Raw genomic sequence first — 25,394 nt, 5'->3', positions numbered from 1 at the left:
GTTCTAGGTATTGTTGTTACTCAGATTAAACTCAAACACCTTGCTTCCTCAAACCCCTGTTTACTTTCTTCATCTGTAGTTATCCCTCTTTGTTTTTTGCTAACCTCTTCCTTTGAATATTATCTTGCGGTCACATAATAAAACCGGGCAACAAGCCAACTGAGACATAATAACCACAGTGAATGACACAAATTGAGGATCTGACCAGCACTGAATGGGTTGATACACAGATAAAGAGGGACTGTGGTTCATGTTGCTCTCCTAGCAGTAGAAACTGTCTCAGTAATATTTTTGATTTTTCAAAGTAAACATAACCAAAGATATTGTGGAACAGTTCTCAGGTCGAGTCTATGCAGAAACGGTTTTGCAGTTCTTCTGGGATGACAGTATCACAGACTGGTATTATGGGCTCTTTTCAACAGGTGATGAAGACTCACAAACGTCTTCTGAGCAACGGAAGAGGGTCGAGGAACTGCCACTGCTGACGATATGAAAGTTCGAGTTAGAAATCATTGTTCAGACGTTATGCAAAACAGATTAAGACCAGTAAGAGTAGAAATATATCGGCACCAATCCATTTATGATTCACCGTTCTATTTATGACATCAATACAAGTACACAAAGATTGCATGTTGAACATGGGGCTTCATTCACTCCTCATTTGGTAACGTTAGATTTTTTTTTTTTTTTCAGTGTTATGATATTGGTTCTTCTTACACTGCCACGGTCACACCTCCAAATTTTGGAGTGTAGAGAAACTTGAAGCTTAAAGAACCTTAAAGTATGAGCCACATTAAACCATACAGTGTTTTAAGTACTTTATCTGTGTCACATATTGTGGGATAAAGCCAGAGTACTCAGAGAAACCCACTCAGGCTAACGCGTTGATGCCGCGCAGCCCCACACACGGGGCGATACGCGGTAACTCGCTAACGGAGATTTGCCGCGTTAATGCTGTTATGGCGTTAACGTAGTTTTAACGAGATTAACGCTGACAGCACTAATAATTTCTTAATTTGTTCTGCGAGCATGTGAAAGAATCTGACTGAAACTTACAGGTGACAACAACATAATAATCTAATGTTGGATCAGAGTTTAAAGCGATGCAGGGAGAATGCTTGCCAACAGATATCACACACCTGCTGATATGTTGTGCCATTGCTGTTACCTGTGATCAGTGCTAAGAAGGACAAACCCTCAGCTGTGGGGAGTGAATACGGAACGGCACTGTGGCAGAAGGCTACTGACAATCTGCAAGAAACTGACACTGTTAGATGGACGCAAACCAACTTTGAATGGTATTATTTCACATTTAACCACTTGAATAATAAAGGCTTATCAACAGGAGATTTAACACTTACCAACACATCCATGAAGAAAAAGGTCAAATTTGAATTTAATATTTCATATAAAGTAAGATTAAGGCTGTATATTTGCAGATTGTAGAGAGGCAGAACTACAAACATCTAAATACAAATGAAAATCATGGAAATTTGTCAAGTGTAAGTGACTTGAGCAGTGATCAGTAGCAAAGAATGACACATGGTATTCAATTGTATTTGCAATATACATTTACATAAAGCTGTACATTTAAAGCTTTGAAATACTCAGTATGTACACCTGCTTATCAAGTGGTTAGAAAGCAAACAGGCATTGAACACATTCAGCTGTATGACATTTAATAGTCTGGGTGCCAAAACGACAGATCAATAGCTGTTTGCACAGAACACCCAGTATGATCACAGCATGAAAAGAAAGCATGAATCCCAGTGTTGTGTAGTACATTCAGCAACATGATACTGGAAAAGCAGATTAAAATGTTGGTTATAAATTCAACAAAATTATTTGTTTTTAAATGCAAGCAGTGCAGTGCCCCTGCCTCTGACCAAAGTAAAACTCATACAAAGTGATGGAAACTACAAAAGATACAAAATTAGTCTAGAACTGAATACATAATAAGTGGACTTTATTCCCTTAATTAAATTGAATCATTCTTGGTGGGTCTATGGATGCATTTAAGAACAGTAGAAACATAGCAGCCACTTAGTTCCATGAAAGCTAAAGTGAAACTCATCTTAAAACTTTACATTTCCACAAACCCTGGTGTGAATTTTTCTGTTCCTGCTCGTGATGGTACATTGCTAAGTATATTGATAGTAAGCCAAGGAGGTGACCTCAACAGCATGTTCCATAAAGGACAAGAGGGGCAAAAACAGAAACCACTTAACCCCGGGGATCCAGTATGGCCTTCAACAACGCCAAATCATTTCTCTCCACATGATCATATAAATTGACAGGTGCCACATGATCCCACACCAAAATCGTTACCGTTACATAATCTGTTAAATTTATGTGGCTATGCTACATGAAATGCTGTGATTATGAGCCACGGTGAACAAGTAAACTGACATTAAAGTTTGATAAAAGTGCTTCAGGGTGTGCTAATAACTGAAGTAAAAAAAAAACTGTTTCCTCCCTATTGGACGATTATTTTTATACTTCGTGTTTATAGCTACCAGTTGATCAGAACACCAAAACTACTTTGCTGTGTGTTCATAAGAGGGAAAAAAAGTTACAGTTGCATTGAATAAAATAAATATGTGCATATATATATATAATTGCTGCCCTTTTCATAAACTCCTGTGGTGTTAAAAGGCTCTAGGTATTTCATATGACCAGCATGTGAGCATTTAAGGTAAATGTTATCCCTTTAAATATTTATCTAGACTCATTTTTTTTAATGTTCAAGCTTTCCTTGAATCTTTCTTGTCTGGACATCTAAACTATGTGGCTCTCTGTTATACACTGTCTGGAGAAGCCAAATGTCCAGATACAACTAATTATTCATCTCAGGCCACAAATCCACCAATGGTTAATGTAGCCATCTTACAAATTGAGCACTTTGAAGACACTTCATGGTAAGAGGGACTCCCACAGGTTTCAGAGAGACCTCCATTTATACCACCTGTTATGACCCTAATAGGGTCTGTAGGGATTTTGATTTCTCCTGCCTTAGGTGTTGTCCTTTCCCCAGCCAACTTTACTAAGCAATTAAGGCGGAGATTTTAAGGCTGGAGAAAGGGCGCTCTAGTGCCAGAGAGTCTTGTTGGTTTGCAGCCAGGGACCCGTGTGTGGTAGCTGTTTAATCCTGTTCTGGTAGCACTTTTTGACTTACTTTTATATTTAGTCACCGACTACAGAGCCTTGTTGTGTTTCCATTCTTCTAAAGGCGATGGCGACTTGTCTCTTTAAGCTTGATTAGTTAGAACAGATTAATAAGAATATTTAATCTAACCATGTTGCCTTCACATCTTCTTTTTTTAAACCACATTTTGTTGCTTTTCCACATCCCCTGGACCTTTTAGGGAAACATGACAACAACCAACCAGTTCCACCAATTATTCATCGGATTTCTTTCAAGAGGGGTAAAAATCCCTCCAGCAAATAATCTAAGTTGGATTTCCACAACATCCAGAAAGACTAATTGACTAAATCAGGGTTCTAATAATTCACAAGTATGAATGTCTTAAATTTCCTCTGTAAAAAACTGAACAGAAAATTGGACTACTTATTGTGAAGTTCCTGAACATTTATAAAATATCAACTCCTGACAAGGATCCGTTTTGGGGGAAAAGAAAGCTCAGAACTTACTTCAAAATCAAAATTGGAGGATTTTTGAGAAACAACTGTAAAAAAAATATAAACAAAAAACTGGTATGAATAGGACTGGACTGGTAGTCTGACATAATTGAAAGGCCACTGTGAGGATGAGAAAGCGAGAGGTGAAATTAACAAGGAGAGAAAATAGATGAAGAAAGTAATCAGAAAGGGAGCAAGTAAAGGATTCAAGTAAAGTGAACGGCTACTTTAGCTATTAGCAGTGGCTAATGGTCAAAGTGTAGCTTTTTGCTACATGTGTGCAGTGCAGCTAAGAACTAACAAAACAACAACTGTAACAACGTGATTAACAAGAATAACTGTTTCAAAACTGTGTGTGTGTATATATATATATATATCTATATCTATCTTTGAGCAATCATCTGGATTGAAAATGCCAGGACCGATTTTGTGACCGCAGACAGCCATGCTGCCCATCACTGTAACTTGTCTTTCTGGGTGGGAAGTAACAAAGTACAAATATTTTGTTACTGTATTTAAGTACAATTTTCAGGTATCTGTTCTTTACTCGAGTAGTTTCATTTTCGACTACTTTTTACTTTTACTCCCTACGTTTTTAAACAAATATCTGTACTTTCTACTTCTTACATTTTCTAAACAGAAAACGTTATGTTTGCTTTAACGGATTTGGGTCGAGTTACTTTGTCACTGCGAGCCTTCAAACATCAAACCCATTTGAAAATAATCACTTGAAAGGCAGTCCTGCGTGTTTAATAATCACCGGAGGATGTTGCATAAAAAGAGAGGACATGTACCACAGTCGGGTTAAAGTGGGAAGGTGTTTTTAACTTTAACTCGGACAACATGTGTCCTCTTTGGCTTCACCGATGTAACTAAAGTGATATACTGTATGACGCGGTAAATATGTCTCTGAGTGATAAACCTGCAGTGTTGCTGACAATACTGTTGGCTTTCCCTGTTTCCTGTAGCCTTCACTTAGTTCACTTCTGCACTGAAATCAAATTGTAGTATTCATCATGACTACAAAACAGTACAAGCATTGTTCTGCTGTGATCTTCTACACAGTTGTCTCCTGGAGCATGATTTGGCACACAGCCCTACAAACACGAGTAAGAAATCACATTTTTTGTCTGCTTTTTCCCAGCTTACAGTAGCTAAACATATTTATGTATTAAATGACTTCTGTAATGAACTAACTGAACGCTTGTGGAGAAGGAAATGCAGTATGACTGTTCTAGATCAGGACAATGTGAATGTGTTTGAAATGAAAGGACCGCAGTGGATAAGATTTGACGTTCTCTTAATCTGCTACATGTAACCAGTGTGGAAACATTACTGTTATTGTGTGCCTTAGTGAGTGACCTCTGTGCCTGAAGAACTGACCTCAGAAAGCTGTGTCTCTATTTTGTAAGCCCTGTATGCTAAACCCAGCACAGTAAACTGGCCTTACAGGGAGGCTGTCATACAGTCAATGGGCAGAAGAGACTAACAATGCTGAGGGCAGGTGTCTGTAGAAGGCCAAGCTGTGACTGTGAGTCAGTCTAACGAGCGTGTGAATACTCAGTGTGTATGCTAGTGCACGACACATTTTGTTGTACGTTATGGTTAAGTAACAAAGACACGAGGACTCAGACATCTTCACTCCAAAGAAGGCGACTGCTGGTGCGTGTGCTGAAGGCCTGACACCCCAGGGGTGCTCCTTGGTTTATTTGGCTCTGCGCTTTGTCAATGAATGGCACTGCAACAAACAAATCGTTTATTTATTTATTTATGTTTCTGACTGTTTTTAGTATCAATTAAATCTAAAAAGCAAGTGACAGGCCACACAAAGTTGATCATTTTGGCTCCAGATTTTTTTCACGAACAGTATCCAGACCAAAAAAAGTATTATGACTAAAAGTAATCCAAGCCAAAGACAAATACGTAAAGAACAGCATTTTAGCCTGAGGTACAGGAGGAGTAACATGTAAAAGGAAGCACATTATCTGTTTGTGTCCAGGTGAAGGCAAGCTGCCAGAGCAGGCTAAACTGTAAGTACCGTGCAGCTGGTTCCTGCTGAGATATCAGGTGTAACAGAATTTTTAAGGCCCGTCAAGCATCTTTCAAAATAACTGTCAGTAGACTCACATCACAAGAAGCTTCACATCATCTGTCAATCAAGAAGTGGTTACACAAGAGGCCAGTTTCAAAACAGATATCAACCTTGATTAACAAGCGTATTTCTTTTCACTCTTCCTTTAAGTTCACTCACTCACTCGGTTTAGCCAGTCTCTTCTCCCAGTTCAAACCACACCATGATGCTACAGGTCATCCAGCTCCAGGATGACTCGTGCCAGGCTGAATAACATATGTCAGGTTCACTAACTTTGGTGAGGTGAGCCCTCAGCTATGCTGAAATCATTCATTCTTTTACAGATGCTACACTGTTGGCATGCCATTACAACCAAGTCTACCATGACAGGAGTGAGTCAGAGTAATGCTTAATCACTTCCGCTCAGTGTCTATGACAGCATATTACAGAAAAAGTGATTTTAGGGAAAATAAATACATGAAAGAATTCAATGATGGTTCTGGAGGATATGGTAGCTTTCCAAGAAAACAACACAGTGATCTACTAACTAATGTGTTAATAGCTAATGTGCTCTTCCCTATATATCCATGCCATACATGCAGTGTGTTCTGTGATTATGTTCATGGGTCAGCGCTTCTTAAAAAGAATATGCAGAGAAAAGGATTTCCTCAAAAAAAATCCTTAAAGGAATGAACACTGATTAACTTAAGCTAGGTTATTCATTTTTAGGGTAAATATCTGGTAAAGACTATAAATTGGTCTTGGAATGATGGATCCTTGAAAAATCTAAAATATTTGGATGTCCAGTCTCTGCTATCAGATTTAGAGGCCTGTAGAGAGCACAGTGTTGAAGGTGGGGGCTGCTGTATTCTGTACATTTCTCGTATACAAGGCACATAATTCATATTGTTTAACCCTCACATACTGTTCAGGTCAAATTTGAGCAGTTTTGACATTTCACAGCAGGAAAAACATCATTTCGTTCTTTTGCCACAAAATGTGATGACTTTTACTAAAATGACCAAAAATGGACAAAAAGAAACACACAGAAGTGTATCTTTCCCTTTGAATCGTTTCAGGCAAATCTGAAATTTGATGGGTTGGAGAGCCTGACGCAGCCTTGAGTACTGCGCAGAAAAGAAAAATCAGAAATGTGTGGCGTCTTCAACTAATAAAATTATTAAACTTTTTCTTCCTTTTAACGAAAACTCTAATCTTTGGGGAAAAAAACTTAACCAGAAAACTGTGTGTTGGCTACAAGAACACATGAGATGAGATGGTACGGTTGGTATACTATAGTATCAACTGATCATACGGTGATCATACAGTTTAAGGTCCCTCATCCCAGCTTCCTGTTCATCTTAAAAGATTTTCTCCATCCCAAACCTTCCAAACAGCCTTCAACTGCAATTACACAGACCTTTCAAAGGCAAGCGGAGGGACAGTGAACATGCATAGCTGAGTGTATGGCTATATATAAAAAAAGAACACTGGGTGTTGCTAGAGATGAACAAAAAATACTGAGGGATGAGCTTTATCATGGCAACACCCTGGACAAAGAAGACCACAACGGGAGGAGTGTCCCAAGAATGTACACTGGCCTGCAGCGAGGGAAGGAAATGAAAACGAGCAGCTGTAGACAATTGTCCACACAACCTGTGGGCTCCACGAGAGTAACTGAGTGCCCAAGCTATGCATCATTATCTGTGCCATGAGGATTTTCACCGTGGTCTAGGACAGAGGACCCACAGCAAAAACACTGCTTCCTCTGTGTCAAAAATGTGTCGGTTTAGAGGATATGAGACAGACTACCAATCAATGTGAGTATTAAACTGAATACAGAGTACAGTGTTTCATGTGTCATGAGCCCCATCTAAACATGTAAGTGTCCAGTCAATGTGTAGTCAACCTGATTCATCTAAATGCTAAAAACTTTGGAAAGTCTTCGTTAATGTCCTCCTGTGAACCAGTCAGCAGTCTCAGAATAAAAGAAGGCGGGGACGTTTGTGCTCCATATAATCCCTGAGCAAAGTCACTGAACATTCAGAACCCACTGGCCACGGCTTAGGCACAGGAAACGGGAAACCAGTCTGTCCTCCTTTCTGTGAGCCCCCTCTTAGGTGATAAAAGAGAAGCGTTATGGGGGCTGCAGTTTGTTAGAAACGGGGAGCTCAGTGCAGTAGCCTTTGACAGACTTGCAGTACAGCGTCATTCCCGGGGCCTGTAGGAGCTGTAGAATCTGGGGTAGAGGGGCGTGTAGTGTGAGGAATGGCTGTAGGAAGTGGAGGTGCCAGAGGTGAGGTAGGAGCTAGAGGGGGTAAAAGCAGAAGGGGAGCTGTAATAGGCAGATGAATAGCTGTGGGAAGAAGATGGGGAGTAAGGGAAGGAGTAAGGGGAGGATGAGGAGGGAGTGTAAAGGACGGATGAGCGTGTCATGCTGGGCAGGGGACGAGTTCGAGGTGAGGGGCTCCACGTGGACCGTCTGAGACCCAGACCAGGGGACCGATAGGGAGAGGAGGGAGCAGATCCTGGCTGGGTGGGCCTGGTAGTGGGGGAGAGAGGAGGGGTGTGAGTGTGTGGAGTGCAGTGCCTGGATAGGCCTGAGGGGCGAGCGGGAGCAGGGGAGATGTTGGCGCTGAAACTGGGGGAGTCGACCACAAACGTCCGCACCCCAACCGTCCACTGGGAGTGAGAAACCCTCAGAGGGGTTGAGGGTGGGGTCTGTGCTGAAGGAGGCGAGGGGGTCTCCAGAGAAGGGGGGCTCCCTGGCATTGGAGGGCCACTCAGCGAGGCAACCGATGGTAATGACGGACTGTGAGAGGATGCGTGCGAGGTGAGGGAGGTGGTAGCTGAGGCCAGAGCCGCAGTGGCTGGGCTAAGGTGGTCAGAGGGATCATTACGAAGAGCTGGTGTGGGGCTGATAGAAGGGAGGCTGCCAGGGGCCAAAGCTGGACTGGACCCTTGAGCAGGATTGGAGGCTGTAGTCAAAGTCGAGGGACTTACTTTGGGGGTGCTGGTTTTTCCACGGGTCAACCTGCTCCCCCGGGTGCGATGGGACTGCTCCTGATCAAAGGCCAAGTCCTCCAAACGCTGGGTGAGGGCCAGTTTCTGCTGGATGGCCATCCGCAGGAGAGAGTTCAGAGTCTTCTTCTCATCCTCGGCTGCAGCCAGCTGCCTCTGCATCTCATCCAGCTGGGTCACATACTCATCACACCTGCACAAAGCAGACATTTGAGTAGTGTAGAAAATGAACTAAAATGTAAAATGTGGAAAGAAAGACAGATGATGTTTGCACTCTAATTGGATAGCTACACATTACCTGGTGGAATGTCTAAGTTTGAGTATGGTGAAAAAGATACGTGATGCTAGTTAATAAGCTCCAGATAAAAGCAGCTGGGTGCTGTGTGGAGCATTTGTAAAGACTGAAACAAGTAAAATGAGGAAAATGTAAATGCATGAAATATCAACCTATTCTTTAAGATGACAAAGTCTGTTGACTGAGAGGAAACACAAAGCTGAGTTTTTGGACCGTTTGTCTTTAGAAATAGAGCTGGGCTGTGATGTACATTAGTACATTAATGAAGTACATTCCTGGTTGTCTGTGTGGGTGCTCGGTCATCCAGATCATGGTAATCCTAAGGAGCTTGGAAAGAGAAATGACTGGACTTCTTATTACATCCTGGTTAAATTCTTTAGAGGCTTTCCCTGACACACTAACCCACAGGTATCGAACTCCAGGACTCGAGGGCCGGTGTCCTGCAGGTTTTAGATCTCACCCTGGGTCAACACACCTGAATCAAATGATTAGTTCATTACCAGGCCTGTGGAGAACTACAAGACATGTCGAGGAGGTCGTTTAGCCATTTAAATAAGCTTTGTTGGATCAAGAACACATCTAAAGCCTGCAGGACACTGGCCCTCGAGGCCTGGAGTTCGACACCCCTGCACTAACCCAACACATGGATTCTCAAAGAGTTTCTGGAAATGTTTGTGCTTCAGTATGTTCTGTTTTGTTCTCTGACCTGGTAGCAAACATGGCTCGCAGAGAGGAGAACGTGGCGGCGTCTTCCTTCAGGGCCTTTAATTCGTTCCTCAGCTTTGTCATGGTGTCGGTCACCATGGACTTCTCCGCCTCATACTTACTCTTCAGGTTGGCCAGAGCCACTTCTGCTGTCTAGTTAAACACACAGACATATTAGTGACTGTATATTAAGCCCCTTTTCCATTAGTACCTACTTGGATAAACTGGTTTTGAATTACTGTGAAGTGTCTGTGAAGGTTCATCGTAGTCTAAAAAGCTTGGAAAGAAAAGCATCTGGACTTTAAGTTTCTTGAAGACGTTTCACCTCTCATCCGAGAAGCTTCTTCAGTTCTAAAAGCAATTTGTGGAGAGTTCCAGATTTTCAAGCCCTATTGGGAGTGTCCCTAAGAGGTTCCTCTGTCTAGGGAGAATCAGAAGGGCAAATGGAACAATACTGTCAACCCTTATGTAGCAGGTTTGTCAGAGAAACTCCGGAGAGTCTTCTCAAAGCACGACATCCAAGTGTACTTCAGACCAGCCACACAGTCAGACAAAAACTGGTTCATCCCAAAGACAAGTTTAACAATGTAGTGTATGCTGTACAGTGTAGTGAGGAATGCTCAGACCTCTACATTGGAGAAACCAAACAGCCACTTCATAAACACATGGCACAACATAGAAGAGCCACCTCCATAGGACAACACTTGGCTGTCCATCTGCATCTAAAGGTCAAAGGTCACTCTTTGAGGATGCCAATGCTTACAATTTGGACAGAGAGGACAGATGGTTTGAAAGAGGAGTAAAAGAAGCCATCTATGTCCACTGTGAGCGACCATCTTTGAACAGAGGAGGTGGCTTATGACACCAACTGTCTGCCACCTATGATCCAGTTTTGAGATCCTTCCCAGACGCCTTAACGCCCACTCACATCCTGGGTCATTTGACCTCAGTAAATCACATGATAGGGTGGGGCTAGGTTTCACAATGGGTTCATCCAAAACCTTAGCTGATTGTGATTCACACCTGTTTTCACACCTTGGCTCGTGTGATTAGGTAGAGGATCAATAGGGTTTCCAGGACCCTCTTATGGACACTTATCTGACAGCCAATTGACATGAAGTCACATTTTAGTACCTGCTCAAATCGCTTGGAACCCCAGCTGAGCAGGTACCTGGTATCAGGTACTATGACCTTGATCCAAGTAGGTACTCGTATAACAGGGGTTTTAGTGTATATTACGTATACCGATTCAGAATGACTTTCCTTGACTATTTGTCTAGAATATTTAGCAGTGGACAGCAGTAATCAGTTGTTTGCAAATATCATTTATATGTTTCATATGCATAACGGAGAGGAAGAAAGCAAATGTGAGATGTACATGGCCAACATGTGAGGAAGTCCAAGAACCAGTTTTTAGGAAGAAGGGAAGTTGGCATCTGTGACTGTTAGAAAGAAAGCACTTAAGCATAAAAACCAAACTGCTCCGTCCATTCAAACCAACAGTTCTTTTCTTTTTCACTGTCTATGAGAGAGTAGAAAAGCACTATATAAGAATCAGTCCGTTTACCATTTATTTACATGCTTATGTCACTACTTGTTGGGTTGGTGCTTAAAACTCTCTGAGGGGTTTTACTTTTTTGTTAAATACACGTAGGGAAATGTCAGCAATGGAAAATTATTGAAATATTGTTGCCTATAATAACTTAACCATCACGTTTCCATACTCACCTGTTTGTTAGCCTTGAGCACCAGTCGAAGAGTGGCTATCTGCTCTCTCTTGGTGCTGAGTAAAGATTTGAGCTTCAGGATCTCCTCCATGCAGCTTTCCTTATCCTTATCCAAGAGAGGAACCAGTTCCCGGGCTGCAGTCCTCTGTTTGGACAGCTGCAGTGACCTGTCCACTGCCCGCTGTAGGTGTTTCACCTGGGGAGGAGACAGGAGCAGATAAGAAAAAAGGAAACCACTGGAGGTGTCACATCTTATGCCGGAAGAAAAGAAGGTGGTAGAGAGGAGGAACAACGATTAACACTATATTGCCTAAAGTATTTGCTCATCTGCCTTCACACGAACATGAATTGGACCATGTCACCACTACTCTAGAGTCCAGTGGTGGCGTGCTTTATAGCATTTGAATTGTGTTTGGTGATGTAAGGCTTGGATGTAGCTACTCGGCCATGGAAACCCATCCCCTGAAGCTCTCTACACACTGTTCTTGAGCTAATCTTTACAAGTTTGGAGGTCTGCAGCGATTGACTCGGCAGAAAGTTGGAAACCACAGCCACTATGCACCTCAGCATCCGCGGAGCCCACTCTGTGATTTTATATGGCGTACCACTTTCTGACTGACTTTCTGTTGATCCCGATTGCCTCCACTTTGTTATGTACCACTAACAGCTGCCTGTGGGATATTTAATAGTGAGGACCTTTTCTTTAAAAAATGTTTGTAGAAGCAGTCTGCATGCCCAGGTGATTGATTTTATACACCCATGTTCATGGAAGTATTTGGAACACCTGAATGCTTGTAGGGATGAGAAAAGACCTTTGGCAATATAGCAGCACATCAGGAGGTACAGGCAGATGTACCTGGTCTCTAATGATGGCGCTGAGGTTGTAGATGTTCATGGGCTCCCTGCGCAGCTCACCAGCAGGCTCCATGGCTGGCGATGAAGATGACGATGATGATGAAGAGGCACTGATGCTAGGTGAGCGGGTTGGAGGTGTGCTAGGTGGCAGGCTCTGCTCAGATGGCACCTGAAGGACCTCTTTCTCCACTCTTCGGCTCCCTCCATGTAAGGGCTCTTTGGATGGAGACTCCGAGGGCGTCCGCGACTCTCCTGGAGTTGAGGTTGTTGAAGCAACAGCAGCAAGCCGTCTGGCTAGGCGTGGTGTGAGAAGAACTTTGCTGTTGTCTGTACACATGGCTTTGAGACTAGAACTAAGGCCCCTGAGGCCCCTGCCTTGTCTGGAAGAATAGAACAGATAATGGAACAGAACCTTTAGTGTCATAGGTGCTTTCTCAACTAAGACATCAAGTAAAAGAAAGCAAGCAAACAGCTCAATGCTCACCAAACCCTCACCCTTAAGCTCCCAGGCCTCTCGTAGATGATATTATTTTTTAAAGAAGTTTTTATAGAACAGACAAACACACCTATGATGTGAGTGGTTTTATTTATTATTTGAATTTCCATGGATACTCTAAGAGCAGTAAAACAGTCACACCTGTAGTAATCCAGCATGACACGGTTGGGCGTCTCATCGTTGCACAGGCAGACATGGTGGTAGAGCTGGGCGAGCTCCTCACTCAGGGTTACCAGCTCATCCTGAGCTGCGTTCAGTGCCCCTTGGCTCTCATTGGCTGCTGACTGAACAGCCTGCAATTCAAACTCCAGGCTACAAATCTGAAAAGAGAGGAGAAGGAAATGAGAAAAAATTAACATATGCACAATTGTTAAGTACCTGGGACACATAAATAAAGTGTCCCAGGTACTTAAATTTAATAATCGAAATTTTAATCATATACGTAATAATTTAAATATGAATGTTGCAAAAACTTATTTTTACTCAATGATCATCTCTCATATGGACTATTGTTTGACGTCCTGGTCACTTGCTTGTCCAACAACACTAAAACTATTGAAAACATTTATAAAAGAAGTTTAAAACTACTTGACAAAAAACCGACTTCCCACCACCACTGTCATGTGTTAAAAAAAAAACATAAATTACTGAACTTCAATAACTTAGTGAAACTTAAAAGAGTGAGTTTAATATATAAAGTCTTACACTCCCTTGCTCCACCACCACTAAAGCAGTTCATTAGGCATAAAGAAAGCTCAGACAGGACCACTCGAGCTACAATCCGAGGAGACTTGTTTATACCCCACAGACGGACAGCATTTGGGCAGAACGTCCTCTCTGTTAAGGGAGGCCATCTGTGGAACAGTCTTCCTCAACCCATTAGAGAATGCTCTACACTCAATTTGTTTAAGGCAAAGGTTAAAAACTGGTTATGGACAAATCAAGTGTGTGATCATGTATGAGTTGTATAGTTTTAATGTTTTATTTGGGAACAGAATGGTGTGTGTGTGTAAGTTTGGTGATGGAGTTTTTATTATGAATGAATGATGAATTTTTATGAATTATTATGTCTATTTTTTTATGTTTAAGGACAACAGATGGAAATTAGCCTTTGGCTATAATCTGGCATGTTTACATTCATGTAATTTTTTTTTTTTTACATTTATGTTCATTAACATGCACTGTCCTAAATAAATAAATAAAATAAAAAAACAACAAAAAAACAAAACTGAAATTGTAGTCCCCCAAAAAACAAAAAGCAGAATATTGATTGATGTCCCAGAAGTTCAACACTAGCTGTTTCTCAGTGAAATTCTTTCTCTTTCTTGGCTCTTGGTGGAGGTGGACGCATCTTTTTCCCCTCTCCCTCCCTTATCTTTTCCCGCTTGGCTTTTATGTCCTTGTCAAGTCTTGTCTTGAAGTTCTCCAGAGGCCTGCTAATGTACTAATCATTTGATTCAGGTGTGTTGACACAGGGTGAGATCTAAAACCTGCAGGACACCGGCCCTCGAGGCCTGGAGTTTTCTACCCCTGAGTTAAACAAACCCTTCTCATTGCTATGAGCTGAAGGATAGTTGGTATATTCCAGTCTGCTCCTACCATTACCACTGAGCCTACTCTTTACCATTGATATCTGTGCTTCACCCACATTATTGTAAGTGCTTTTCTCCCCTTACTTTACTCAGTGTCCTCATCCTTTCCATGAACTCTTTGTTGTTTACTTAGCTGTTCGTAACCAAATGCTGTTCCCTTCAGAACAGAGATAATAAATGTGTCACCCTGTTACTCAGTATCTGAGAACTAGAATAGAGAACCATCTCTTTGCTTTCATTCAAACATACTGCATATCGGCTTCAGCTTTCATTCCCCATCTGTCCACTACCTTCATTTTCCTCCACCTATCTGTGAGCCGACTTCCTTATTCTCATGCACTATTCTTACAACTTTGCCAAATCAGTTTTCAGGTTTGCAGCCCGTTTGTTGCATGACTGCAGGAGCTGGTGTCACCAGCACTCTGTAGCTGACATCACCATCCTGCCTTAGCTGGTATAACCACTGTAAAAACCTATATAAATCTGTGAAGAGACAGCTGAACACTGTTTGAACTGAACACTCCTCTCAGAGAAAGACAACAGCAGCCACATTCATTGGAAAGCAATAAGTGATACTTTCACATCCACCTGTCCTCCCGCAGCCACCAACCCCGAGTCTGATAGACAGGGAGGCCAGTTCTCTCTGCAGAGGGCCTCCAAACACAATCCACTAGGTTTCATTCACTCAACACACAAATTCATGAAACTGGCAAAACTAATCTTACCTTCACATTAAGTTCACAGTGTAAAGATAGAGAATGTGAAACATTCACTCTCACAGACTCACAGGAGAGGAGAGGAAACAGACTCTATGACAACAGGCAGTATGACTTTGTTACCTTATCCCGTCCCTCCCGGCAGTTCTTTTCCAGAGAGGCAACCTGCCTCTCCAGCTTCTGGAGCTGACTCCTTTGCCTTGGCTTCTCCTCCACAGCTCCCTCCACACACTGAGCAAGCTTCTCATGAAGCACTTTTAACTCTGCCTTGAGCTCCACCACCTCTGTCACAGCCACACGGTACTTGCACTGCAAGATCTCCAGACTGGGAGTTTGGTATGAAAATACCAGACTTTTACTCTTCTCCTCTGCAGTTTCTCCTTCCTCCTCAGCCTCATCGTCTCTATCCAGCACCAGCAGACTTTCACAGTTGAGTTGAGAGGTGGGACTGCTACAAGCCTCCTGGCTGACCCTTCGATGAAGACAGCGGAGAGCAGAGACTTTCTGGCTCAGGCGGAGGGTCTTCTCGTGCTGCTCAGTTAGGGCCCCCTGGGTGTGCTGCAGCTGAGTCTGGGACTCCTGCAGGCTCGTCATCAGTGCTGCTTTCTCATGTTCAACCTGAAGAAGCCAAGTGCATGATTAAGGAAAGCCGTATCCCGCGTGACTTAATAAACTGCAGTTTCTGAGGTTACAGTGATGTCAACATAATCGTTGTAAGAAAGTAAAAAGATAAGAGGTGCAACCACAATCCCATTTCTGAAAAAACTGAGAGGCTGTTTAAATGAAAATAAAAACACAACATTTAAATGGGAAGTAATTCAGTGACAGTAGCACAGATATCACAATCTGACCATCTTCTGGAAAAAATCGTTTTAATATCTAAACGTATTAAAAGGGGAAAACCAAAGATTACGCTGCTACTGATGTGAAGATGTGAATTAGAACCCGTTCAGGAAGAAACTGTTCTGAGCCGGTACTTGCCGCCAAGGCCGTGTATACTTGTGTCCATGTTTGACACCATCATCATCTAAGCGACACCTAGAAATGTTTCCTTGTCTGCCACCAGAATGAGATTGTCCAGCACTAATTCAAACTAAAGTTCATCAGCAACTGTGCAAACAAACCCAGAAGCAGCAAGCTGCAACCTGGAAGCCACTGGCTGTTGGTGGCTAAAGCGTAGGTGGACGTTAGCTGTTAGCCTAGCCCTTATCTCACTGATATATTTCACATACATTCTTACTAACTGGGCTTCCTGGGGACCACAAGAACAATTTACTTTGAGAATCACACAGATGCACTGATTTCCAGTTTTCAGCCAGGAACAGTTATCCCAGAAGACCAATTATGAACCGGTGTGTTTCATGCACATTTTGTGCACAGCAGCGAGCCACATGCTACACTGTTGGCATGTAAGTGAGTGAAGACATCAGTGCATCTCTAGTCATAACAGCAAAACAGGAATAATAGCCAGATATATTTCTTCTTAAAGCATTATTAGTTATGTCATCCAAAGAAAAGCTGATTTTTTTGTTGTTGGTTTTTTGTACTTTTATTCAAAGTACATGCTACATTTTTCCTCAAAAAGTACATGCTACATTTTTCCTCAAAAGCTTATTTATCATCCTCACAGTTTTTAGTCATATTAAACAAAACTTTTTGTGCTCAGTTTAATCCCCCCAGGGTCAGTAAATCTCTCCAGCATGCTCTGGGTCTGCCACTTTTCTAGCCTAGAACGCCTCACCCACGAGATGCTCAGGAGGCATCCTGGTTCTCTCTATGAGGGGAAGTAGCAGCTCTACTCTAAGCTCCACACCCTACTTCAGAGGAAGCAAATTTCTGCTTATATCTATGATCTCATTCTTTCTATCTCCTGCTTCATTCACCCTTCACTCACGAACATCCTTAAATTCGTGCATTTTTGTGCTTTCCCGGTCTTGAACCACGGGCTCAAACTGGGAGGTGCTGATTCTCTTCACACTTGCTTCATACTCAGCTGCACAGCACTCCAGTGCAAGCTGGGGGCAGATGAACCCAACAGAACCATCATCTCCAAATAGCAGAGACGAGATCCTGAGACCACCAAACAGTCCACGGCTTGGCTGCTCCTAAAAAGCCTGTTCCTAAATGCCTTGAACAGAACTGGTGACGAAGCAGTCTGACTCACTGCTGGTAATGTGAAGCAGACTGGGTGCGGTTGTAGAAGTAAATTAATTTACTTTGACATAAACTATTACATTTATTAAACTGACTGTCTTCCTTAGTCTACATGTCAGGATGATATCATTGGAACGTACCGCTATCAGCTGCTGCTTGAGCTTCTGAATCTCTGTCAGGTTCATCTCAGTAAGTAGGTCTGATGTGGCGGCCCCCTCAGTTTTCAGACACTGCCTTCTGCACTCTCCATTAGCCCTGAGCGCTGAGCCCACAGCCGTCACTGGTCCTGAGCCACTCTGAAGGTGACCGTTACATCTGGCAGATTAGAGCAGAAAGTGTCTTGTCACAAGCTATAGTGTCAATAACAGTAAGAAGAAAAGTTTTAAAGCAACTTCATGTAAGCAACGACCTTTGAACACAAGCAGCTGTGGCCAGTGACCAATTAGTAACTGCTGCACCCCCCCCTTACTCTCCCATTTCTGCAGATTACAGTCTGAATGCACTGGGTCGAGGAGACAGGTCTGTGTGCCTGTGTTTGTAGGTGTGATATCCACCTTGTTGGCTCCTCTGTGTTTGGGGAGAGCAGAGTAGTTGGGGTAGCAGTGCCACTGGGCGGTGCTGAGGAGAATATTAGATTTGCACTCCCAGTGTAGGCCACATCACACATGCTGAGGTGGTGAACAAGTTCTCTTCGCAGGTGGTTCTTCTGCTCGCGCTCACTCTTCAGAGACTCCAGCGCCTCCTCCAGCTGGGCGTCTGAGATGTCCTTCAAACGCAGTGCATCCTGTAACTGGCTGGTCAGCAGCTCTGTCTCCTCCTCCAGAACTTTGATCTCATGTTTCAGGCCTTCATACTCCACCTGAACAAGAGTGGACATTCACATTCAAATGTATGAACCTTTATTTTGAGTTGCTGCTACATTGTTTAGGTGATTAATATATATTAAAATCAAAATTGCTTTGAAATGTTTGTAAACACAATATATATTTATTCTAAACTTTATGCATATATTTTGTGCAATTGCAAACCTAAATACTTCAGCTTAGATAGGCATGTTGATGCCCAGAGTGACAAGTAGGTCCAACTTTGTAAAAAACACATTCCTCCTGCTGCTGGTATCACTCACCAGGCTAAGCAGGTTTTGTTACTGTGGTCACATGCCACAGTAGATTGAGGGCTGCTGATGCTAACAGACTCAATAAACTGATCTGCAAGGCCAGCAATGTTGTGGGGATGGAGCTGGACTCTCTTAAGGTGGTGTCGGAGAGGCGAATGTTGTCCAAGATAAAGCCAATGTTGGATAATTCCTCCCACCCACTCCATGACATGCTGGCTAGCCACAGGAGCACGTTCAGTGAGAGACTGAGATTACCAAAAAGCACCACTGAACGACACAGGAAGTCATTCCTGCCTGTGGCCATCTCCCTGTACAACTCATCCACCTAACACACTGTATACTGCAATAGCTACACCCTTTTTGCACATGCTCTTCTTTCTTATTTAGATATTAATCAGTAAGTGACTTATATGTATATATTGTGCTATTTCTTACTTCCTGTATTGTCTGTTATTCTTACTGTTTGGACTGGAGCACTATAACCAACATAAATCCCCTAGGGATCAATAAAGTATTCTGAACATCTTCTCCTTGACAGTTCACAAATAAAGCCAAACCCCCACCTTTTGTTTTGCCAGTAGCTATCTCCCCATATGTGGGTGAAACCAGGCAGATCCACATTGGTCTCAGATGTACTGATTCAACCATGTTTCAGAAAAACATGAGTGAGCACTGACGGTATATGTGGTCGGGCGTGGCCTGCGGTGCCGTGCAGCGAGGGTGGACGCACCTGCACGGCATCCTTAATCAAGCCCGCCGAGTTAAAACACAGGGACTCGGGGGTTGGTGGGAGTTGTGGTGTGATGTGATTTAAATAAAATGGCTCAAAACTATGATCCCTGGACCCGCCGCGTCTCATTTACACCACAGTATACTTTCTGAGTTTTCACCAATATCTCTAGATTATCACTTTTGTTGGGCAGAGCTGACATTTCTCATTATGACTGCTGCCAGAAAGGGTCTCTATCTCTGATTCCAATCCTTCACCTTTGCACCAGCACAGCAAACACAAAAACACCTCTTGTTACAGGCCCTGGCCTTGGAAGAAGGGAACCAACCTCCTGTCAAGCAAATTCAAGCATGGTAACCCACACAGATGGTTTGCTGTTGGAACCTGTGGTTACTTCCGCGGGAAGTCTATTGAACCAGCTGAGGGACGCCGGACCAGTCAGCGACTGATTGAGCACAGGATGGTATCTTCTAGATTTTCTTTTTCATTGAAACGGAGCAAATCATTGAATTGAATTTCATCAGCATAACAGTGATGGGAAATGTCCTCGAAGGGGCTCAATATATGTTGGAGGGGAAGAAGATATATTAAAAACAATAAAGGCCCCAAAACCGAACCTTGAGGGACACCGTAAGTAAGGGAGGTAGAGGATGACCTGAAATCAGAGACTGCCACAGAAAAAAAATCGGTGATGTAAATATGAGAACCACTCCTAGTCATTTAACACTGAACAGGTAGAAAAACCAACCGTAGTGACTGACTGATTGAAGATTCTCCATAATACAATGTAGTGAATCCACAGACATTGGCCTGACAGTGGATGAATACTGAAATGCTGCACATGCTCAGCGTCTGACTAATCTTAATGTCTTACCTGTCAAACTGGAAGTTCCACAGGAAAGTGAAATGAATCGGAGATTATGAAGAAATCTCATCTTCGCCCATATTCTAAATCACTTTGTGTGCTTCATTTCTTTTATATCCATATGTTTGGATTGTGATAAAATACTAGATGACAAGGAGAAAATCTACAGATGCAGAAAGGCCCTGGAAGTTTTGGACCCAGGACCACCTGTTTGCTCTAGCCTGACCACATATTGTCATCTGCGTGGGCATACCTGGTATAAAGCTGGGACAGGCTTCTGACTCCCCTGCAATTGTTGCTGGTTAAGTGGGTAAGAACACTAACTAATGGATGGATTCTCAGAGTTCACTCAGAAAAGAAGTATACAGAAAGACAGAGGGCTGTCAGCAGCAGCTAGGGACATAGAAGGGTAATCTTTTCTTTGTGCTAGATGAATTGTGCTTCTTTAACTTTTGGACCTCTTAGTAGATAAGTACACCTTTGATTGACATCTGAGCCAGCAGGGAATATACATAACTGTCTGGTAACTGTAGCTAATAACTCAAAGACAGCGCTAAAGTCTAATGACCTTCAGCATCATACATACACTTTGAAACAGTTTCACGACGTTACTTGAGCACTGTCTGTACCTGACTCTGTTTAAGGGTTGACACCAGTTTCTGCAGAGAGATGTTCTCCTCCTCCAGCTCGGTGTAGTCCTGGAGAAGCCGTGACTCTCTGAATTTGTATTCTCTGATCTCTTCTCGCATTCGGGTCCGCTGTAGCTCCAACATCTCATTGCTCTGCTAAGACAGCACAAAATGAGAGCTGGAGCTGCTTATGACACAGTTCTCACAAAGGAAGGTAATGTAACCAGTATTTAGAGTTTGCAGGATGAAATTTTTAAAAGAGGGAAGGTGAAGGATGGATTACAGTATATCTCCACACAAAACCATGAAAAACTGACATAAAAAAAAATGGAGAATGAAGCTCATATACAGTCGTGGTTAAAAGTTTTGAGTATTTGCAATGTTGTCCCTTCTTTTTCAAGACCTCTGCAATTGGCCCTGGCATGCTGTCAATCAGCTTCTGGGCGAAATCCTGACTGATGGCAACCCATTCTTTCATATTCAACACTTTGAGTTTGTCACAATTAGTGGGTTTTGGTTTGTCCACCTGCCTCTTGAGGATTGATCGATCGCAAGTTCTCAATTGGATTAAGGTCTGGGGAGTTTCCTGGCCCTGGACCCAAGATTTCAGTGCGTGGTTCCCCAATCCACTTAAGTTATCACTTTGGCCTTATGGCACAGTGCTCCGTCATGCTGGAAAAGGTGTTGTTCTTCACCAAACTGTTGGATGGTTGGAAGAAGTTGCTGTTGGAGGATGTTTTGGTCCCATTCTTTATTCATGGCTGTGTTCTTTGGCAAAATACTAAGAGAGCCCAATCCCTTGGATGAGAAGCAGCACCCCACATGAAAGGTCTCAGGATGCTTTACTGTTGGCACGAGACAGGACTGATGGCAGCGCCTACCTTTTCAGATGCCCCAAACAATTGGAAAAGTGCTTCATCAGAGAAAATGTCTTCACCCCAGTCCTCAGCAGCCTACTCCGTGTACCTTTTGCAGAATATCAGTCTGTCCCTGATGGTTTTTTTGGGGAGAGTGGCTTCTTTGCTGCCCTTCTTGAACCCAGGGCATCTTCCAAAAATCTTCGCCTCCCTGTGCGTGCAGTTACACTCACACCTGCCTGCTGCAATTCCTGAGCTCACAGCTGAATCATCTTTAGGAGACAGTCCTGGTCGTTGCTGGACTTTCTTGAGCGTCCTAAAGCCTTCTTCACAACAACTGAACCTCTTTCCTTGAAGTTCTTAAAGAGCCAATAAATGGTTGATTTACCTGCAATCTTAGTAGCAACAACATCCTTGCCTGTGAAGCCCTTTTTATGCAGCACAATGACGTGTTTTCTTGTAGGTAACCATGGTTAACAGGAAGAACAATGATTTCAAGCCTCACACTCATTTTAACAATTCCGGTCTGCTTTTCTAATTCAGTCAGCATGACATAATGATCTTCAGCCTTGTGCTCGTCAACATTTTCACCTGTGTTAACGAGAAGATTATTGAAAGGATCTCAGCAGATCCTTTTATGGCAGCGATGAAATGCAGTGGAGGCTTTTTTTGGGATCAAGTTCATTTTCATGGCAAAGAAAGACTTTGCAGTTCGTCGGATCGCTCTTCATAACATTCTGGAGTAATGAAATCATAGCAAATTGCCATCATAAAAACTGAAGTAGGAAAGTTTCTGAAAACCAATGTTTGAGTCATTCTCAAAACTTTTGGTCATGACTGTATGTAAAGGGTTTTTAAAGTCTGGTTGTACTGAAGTCTCTGACAAAACAGCCCTTCCAGCCCCTTGTCCATGAACTCGGTAGTCACTTTCTTGATGAGAATGTGATCGAATTTCAAGTCTTATTAAACATGCCATGATCATGATTTTGATGACACTTTAAAAACACTCTATCAAGTTATCCATAAGTCTAAACGTCCAGAGTAAGTATCTCTATTAAATATGAGAGCCTTATGATTGTACCGTACCTCCCTGAGCTCCTGCAGCAGGCTGCTCAGGTGCTCGCTGTCAGCCTGTGCACTGGAGGCAGCCACTCGACTGTGATTCAGTTCCAACTGGAGCTCCAGGAGACGACCCCTAAAGTAGGCCTCCTTGGTGGCAGACTCCTGCAGCAGTGTCTCCTCATTGTTCTCCCCGTCCTCTGCGACCTTACGCTGGGTGGAGTATGCCTGGCCGAATGCCTGGAACAGGACAGGAGGGGAAAGGATTATTTCTCTTGACTTTACCTGGGGAGAAAGGTACAAAAATGAAAGTCCCTTTCACCTTGTATAAATGATACATGAGTGATTAACAAGATTTTTTTTATCCTTTATTTTTATATTGTTTCATGTACTTTAACGCAATTAGTAGAGACCAAGGTAATGCATGCCAGATAGAATAGAAAAGTGCTACATGAGACCCGGTCCATTTAACTATCTATTTATTATTTACCATCCAGAGTAAGTATCTGATTAGTGGCCATATTTCTAAGATTTTTAGGGCCTAGTACAAGAACCTCTGTTTTATCTAAATTTAGAAGCAGAAAATAAAAGGTCACACAGCTCTTTTTTGTCTCTAGGACATTACTTCAGTTTGACTAATTGGTATTTGATATCTGGCTTCATGGGCAGATAAAGTTAGGTATCATCAGTATATGCTATGTCTTCTAAAGGAAACGTATGTAACATAAACAGAACTGGTCCTAGCACTGAACCCTGTGGAACTCCATAATTAACCTTAGTGTATAAAGAGGATTCTGTATTTACATGAACAAATTGGAGTCTGTTAGATCAATATGATAAAAACCACTGCAGCACAGTACCTGTAATACCTACGGCATGCTCTAATCGCTTTAATAAAATATTATGGTCAACAGTATCTGACGCTGAACTGAGTTCTGGCAATGGTTTAACTACTGCCGTGAGCCTTCAGCAAGTGACCTAATTTAAACATTGTATCAGACTAAGTTGACAGTTCCTCTGTATGTTTTAATGCAGCCTTACTTCTGTACATTTACTGTATGAAACAAATGGCAGTGGATGGAGCAGCTATGAAGTTCACTTTTCTTCACATTCCAATTTGTTGCAAAAGTGATTTTTTTTATAATAAAGCTATTCAAATTATTCAAATCTTTGCAGCCCTAGATCAATCCATCTCTGTTAAGAATTGTTAAAATGAGTGTGATGCTATTACTAAAATAACTGATAGCTACAGCTCTAGATTGATGATATTTAAGATTGAAGCATTAATTAATGGTAGGACTTTGATGAGCAGTCTTGTGGGAATGGGGTCTAAATGACACGTATTGCTTTTTGAGATTAAATAGAACAGGATACGAAGCATTAAAACATGTTAAAAACACAAAAGCCTTATTAAACGCAGTGTTGGGCCCAGAAGTCTTATTAAGTCCTGTTAAATAAAACCTTAAAGTGAACGAGGGCTTACTTTCTTCTTCACATGACTCTACCTCACCTTCTTTGCCTCCATCATAATTACTTTGACTTCAGAATGCAAAAATAAGTCATTTTTAAGCATTTGCTGTGACCAAATCTCTTGAGGTTGCTTAACAAGATAACATCATTATGTGTTACAGTAAGCTGTCACCGGGTTGGACTCATCATAGGCCCGTACTTAATGAATAATTCATCACATCCTCTCCATTTTTGTGCGGATGCTTTGAAACCCTGTCCAGGCATGCATCATTTAGACCTCCAGGCTGTTTTTAAGAGCAACTCAGTTTTGGTTGTTCCTTCCACAACTGACAGAGATCAGAAATAGAGGCCAAAAACAAGTCACTGCAGCGTCTCGATCTATATATCTATATATCTATATATATCTATATATATCATATCTCAGCAATTTTCAAGCAAAGCTCCTCCTGGATGAGAATTACTTTCTACTAACTGATTTTTGCCAGCATAAAGACTTTTCTTCCAAAGCACCTGCAGAGTGAAAGGATCCATCCCACAACATTAGGTGAGTAAGGATGGCAGTGTCTGATGACTATAAAGGGAGGGGTGCCATTGGCTGCATGACATCACAGAGGATAACTGCACTAGGTCCCCTTATGTTTTTAGCCTCATCAGCTACACTAATGAACTCACTGCATTTTCCCCTCTGCTTCACTTGTCACATATCCCATTCACTCAGGCTGACTATTAAAAGACATGCGGTGTTTGTTTCTGACCTCTTAGCATCAGAGTACTTTTTTTGCCTAAAACCTTAACACTACTGTGCAAACCTGTTAACCAGCACCTTATCAACAACATTGCCAGTGCAATAAAAAACATTCATAGAAGAAAAGGGACATAGAAGAACACCATCAGTCATGAAATGCCCTGCCCAGAACCCAGACCTCAACATTGTTAAAGCAGCGTGGCATCATTTTGACAGAGAATGAAGGAAAAAGACAGAAACATCAAAGAGATCTGAATGAACCCTGGACACCTATTCCTGAAGTATTATTTACAGAAATCACAGAAAGCTGCCTGACAGTGTTCAGGTTGTGCTGAAGAATAAATAAGAAGACTTTTGCAAGTATTGTACATTGTGCATATTCTTACAGATATCCTGTTTGTATTATGTGAGTATAAAAAAATGATAGTGATGACATCCAAATACCAATGATTAAAATGTCCTGCATAGGGAGCAGATTTAACAGAAACAGTAAAACCCCCGAAATGGAACCTTATGGCACACCGTAGGAAAACGATAGGAAGAGTATGGAATTACATTTCTATCAAAAGTCAAGTGTGACAAAAAATACAATTCAGGCAACTAATTTAATTTCACGGGTGCAGGTAGATGGATAGGAACTCAGCAGCCACA

General features: G+C 42.3%; 1 protein-coding gene across 3 annotated transcripts in view; it reads right to left on the bottom strand.

Annotated features, from left to right (window-relative positions):
* Window positions 1-1,529: 1,529 nt before the first annotated feature.
* The window catches only part of LOC308397245 (protein bicaudal D homolog 1-like), a 29,851-nt gene continuing 5,986 nt past the window's right edge, over window positions 1,530-25,394 (bottom strand). For 2 of the 3 annotated variants that reach the window (XM_080883049.1, XM_080883050.1), the window contains exons 2-11: window positions 22,556-22,768; window positions 20,613-20,765; window positions 17,826-18,130; window positions 17,412-17,586; window positions 15,241-15,735; window positions 12,951-13,129; window positions 12,315-12,693; window positions 11,460-11,654; window positions 9,733-9,884; window positions 1,530-8,924 (exon numbers count right to left, since the gene is read on the bottom strand). In XM_080883049.1, coding sequence (XP_080739175.1) covers window positions 7,919-8,924; window positions 9,733-9,884; window positions 11,460-11,654; window positions 12,315-12,693; window positions 12,951-13,129; window positions 15,241-15,735; window positions 17,412-17,586; window positions 17,826-18,130; window positions 20,613-20,765; window positions 22,556-22,768 — 3,252 coding nt within the window. In that variant the 3' untranslated portion in view covers window positions 1,530-7,918. Of the gene's footprint in view, window positions 8,925-9,732; window positions 9,885-11,459; window positions 11,655-12,314; window positions 12,694-12,950; window positions 13,130-15,240; window positions 15,736-17,411; window positions 17,587-17,825; window positions 18,131-20,612; window positions 20,769-22,555; window positions 22,769-25,394 lie in introns of all 3 variants that reach the window. The other variant, XM_080883048.1, reaches the window with a different exon arrangement.

This window comes from Rhamphochromis sp. 'chilingali' (assembly GCF_963969265.1).
Source record: "Rhamphochromis sp. 'chilingali' genome assembly, chromosome: 5".
Lineage (NCBI taxonomy): Eukaryota > Metazoa > Chordata > Actinopteri > Cichliformes > Cichlidae > Rhamphochromis > Rhamphochromis sp. 'chilingali'.
Note: the sequence above shows the minus strand (reverse complement) of the source record. Positions and strands in the feature narration are given on the sequence as shown.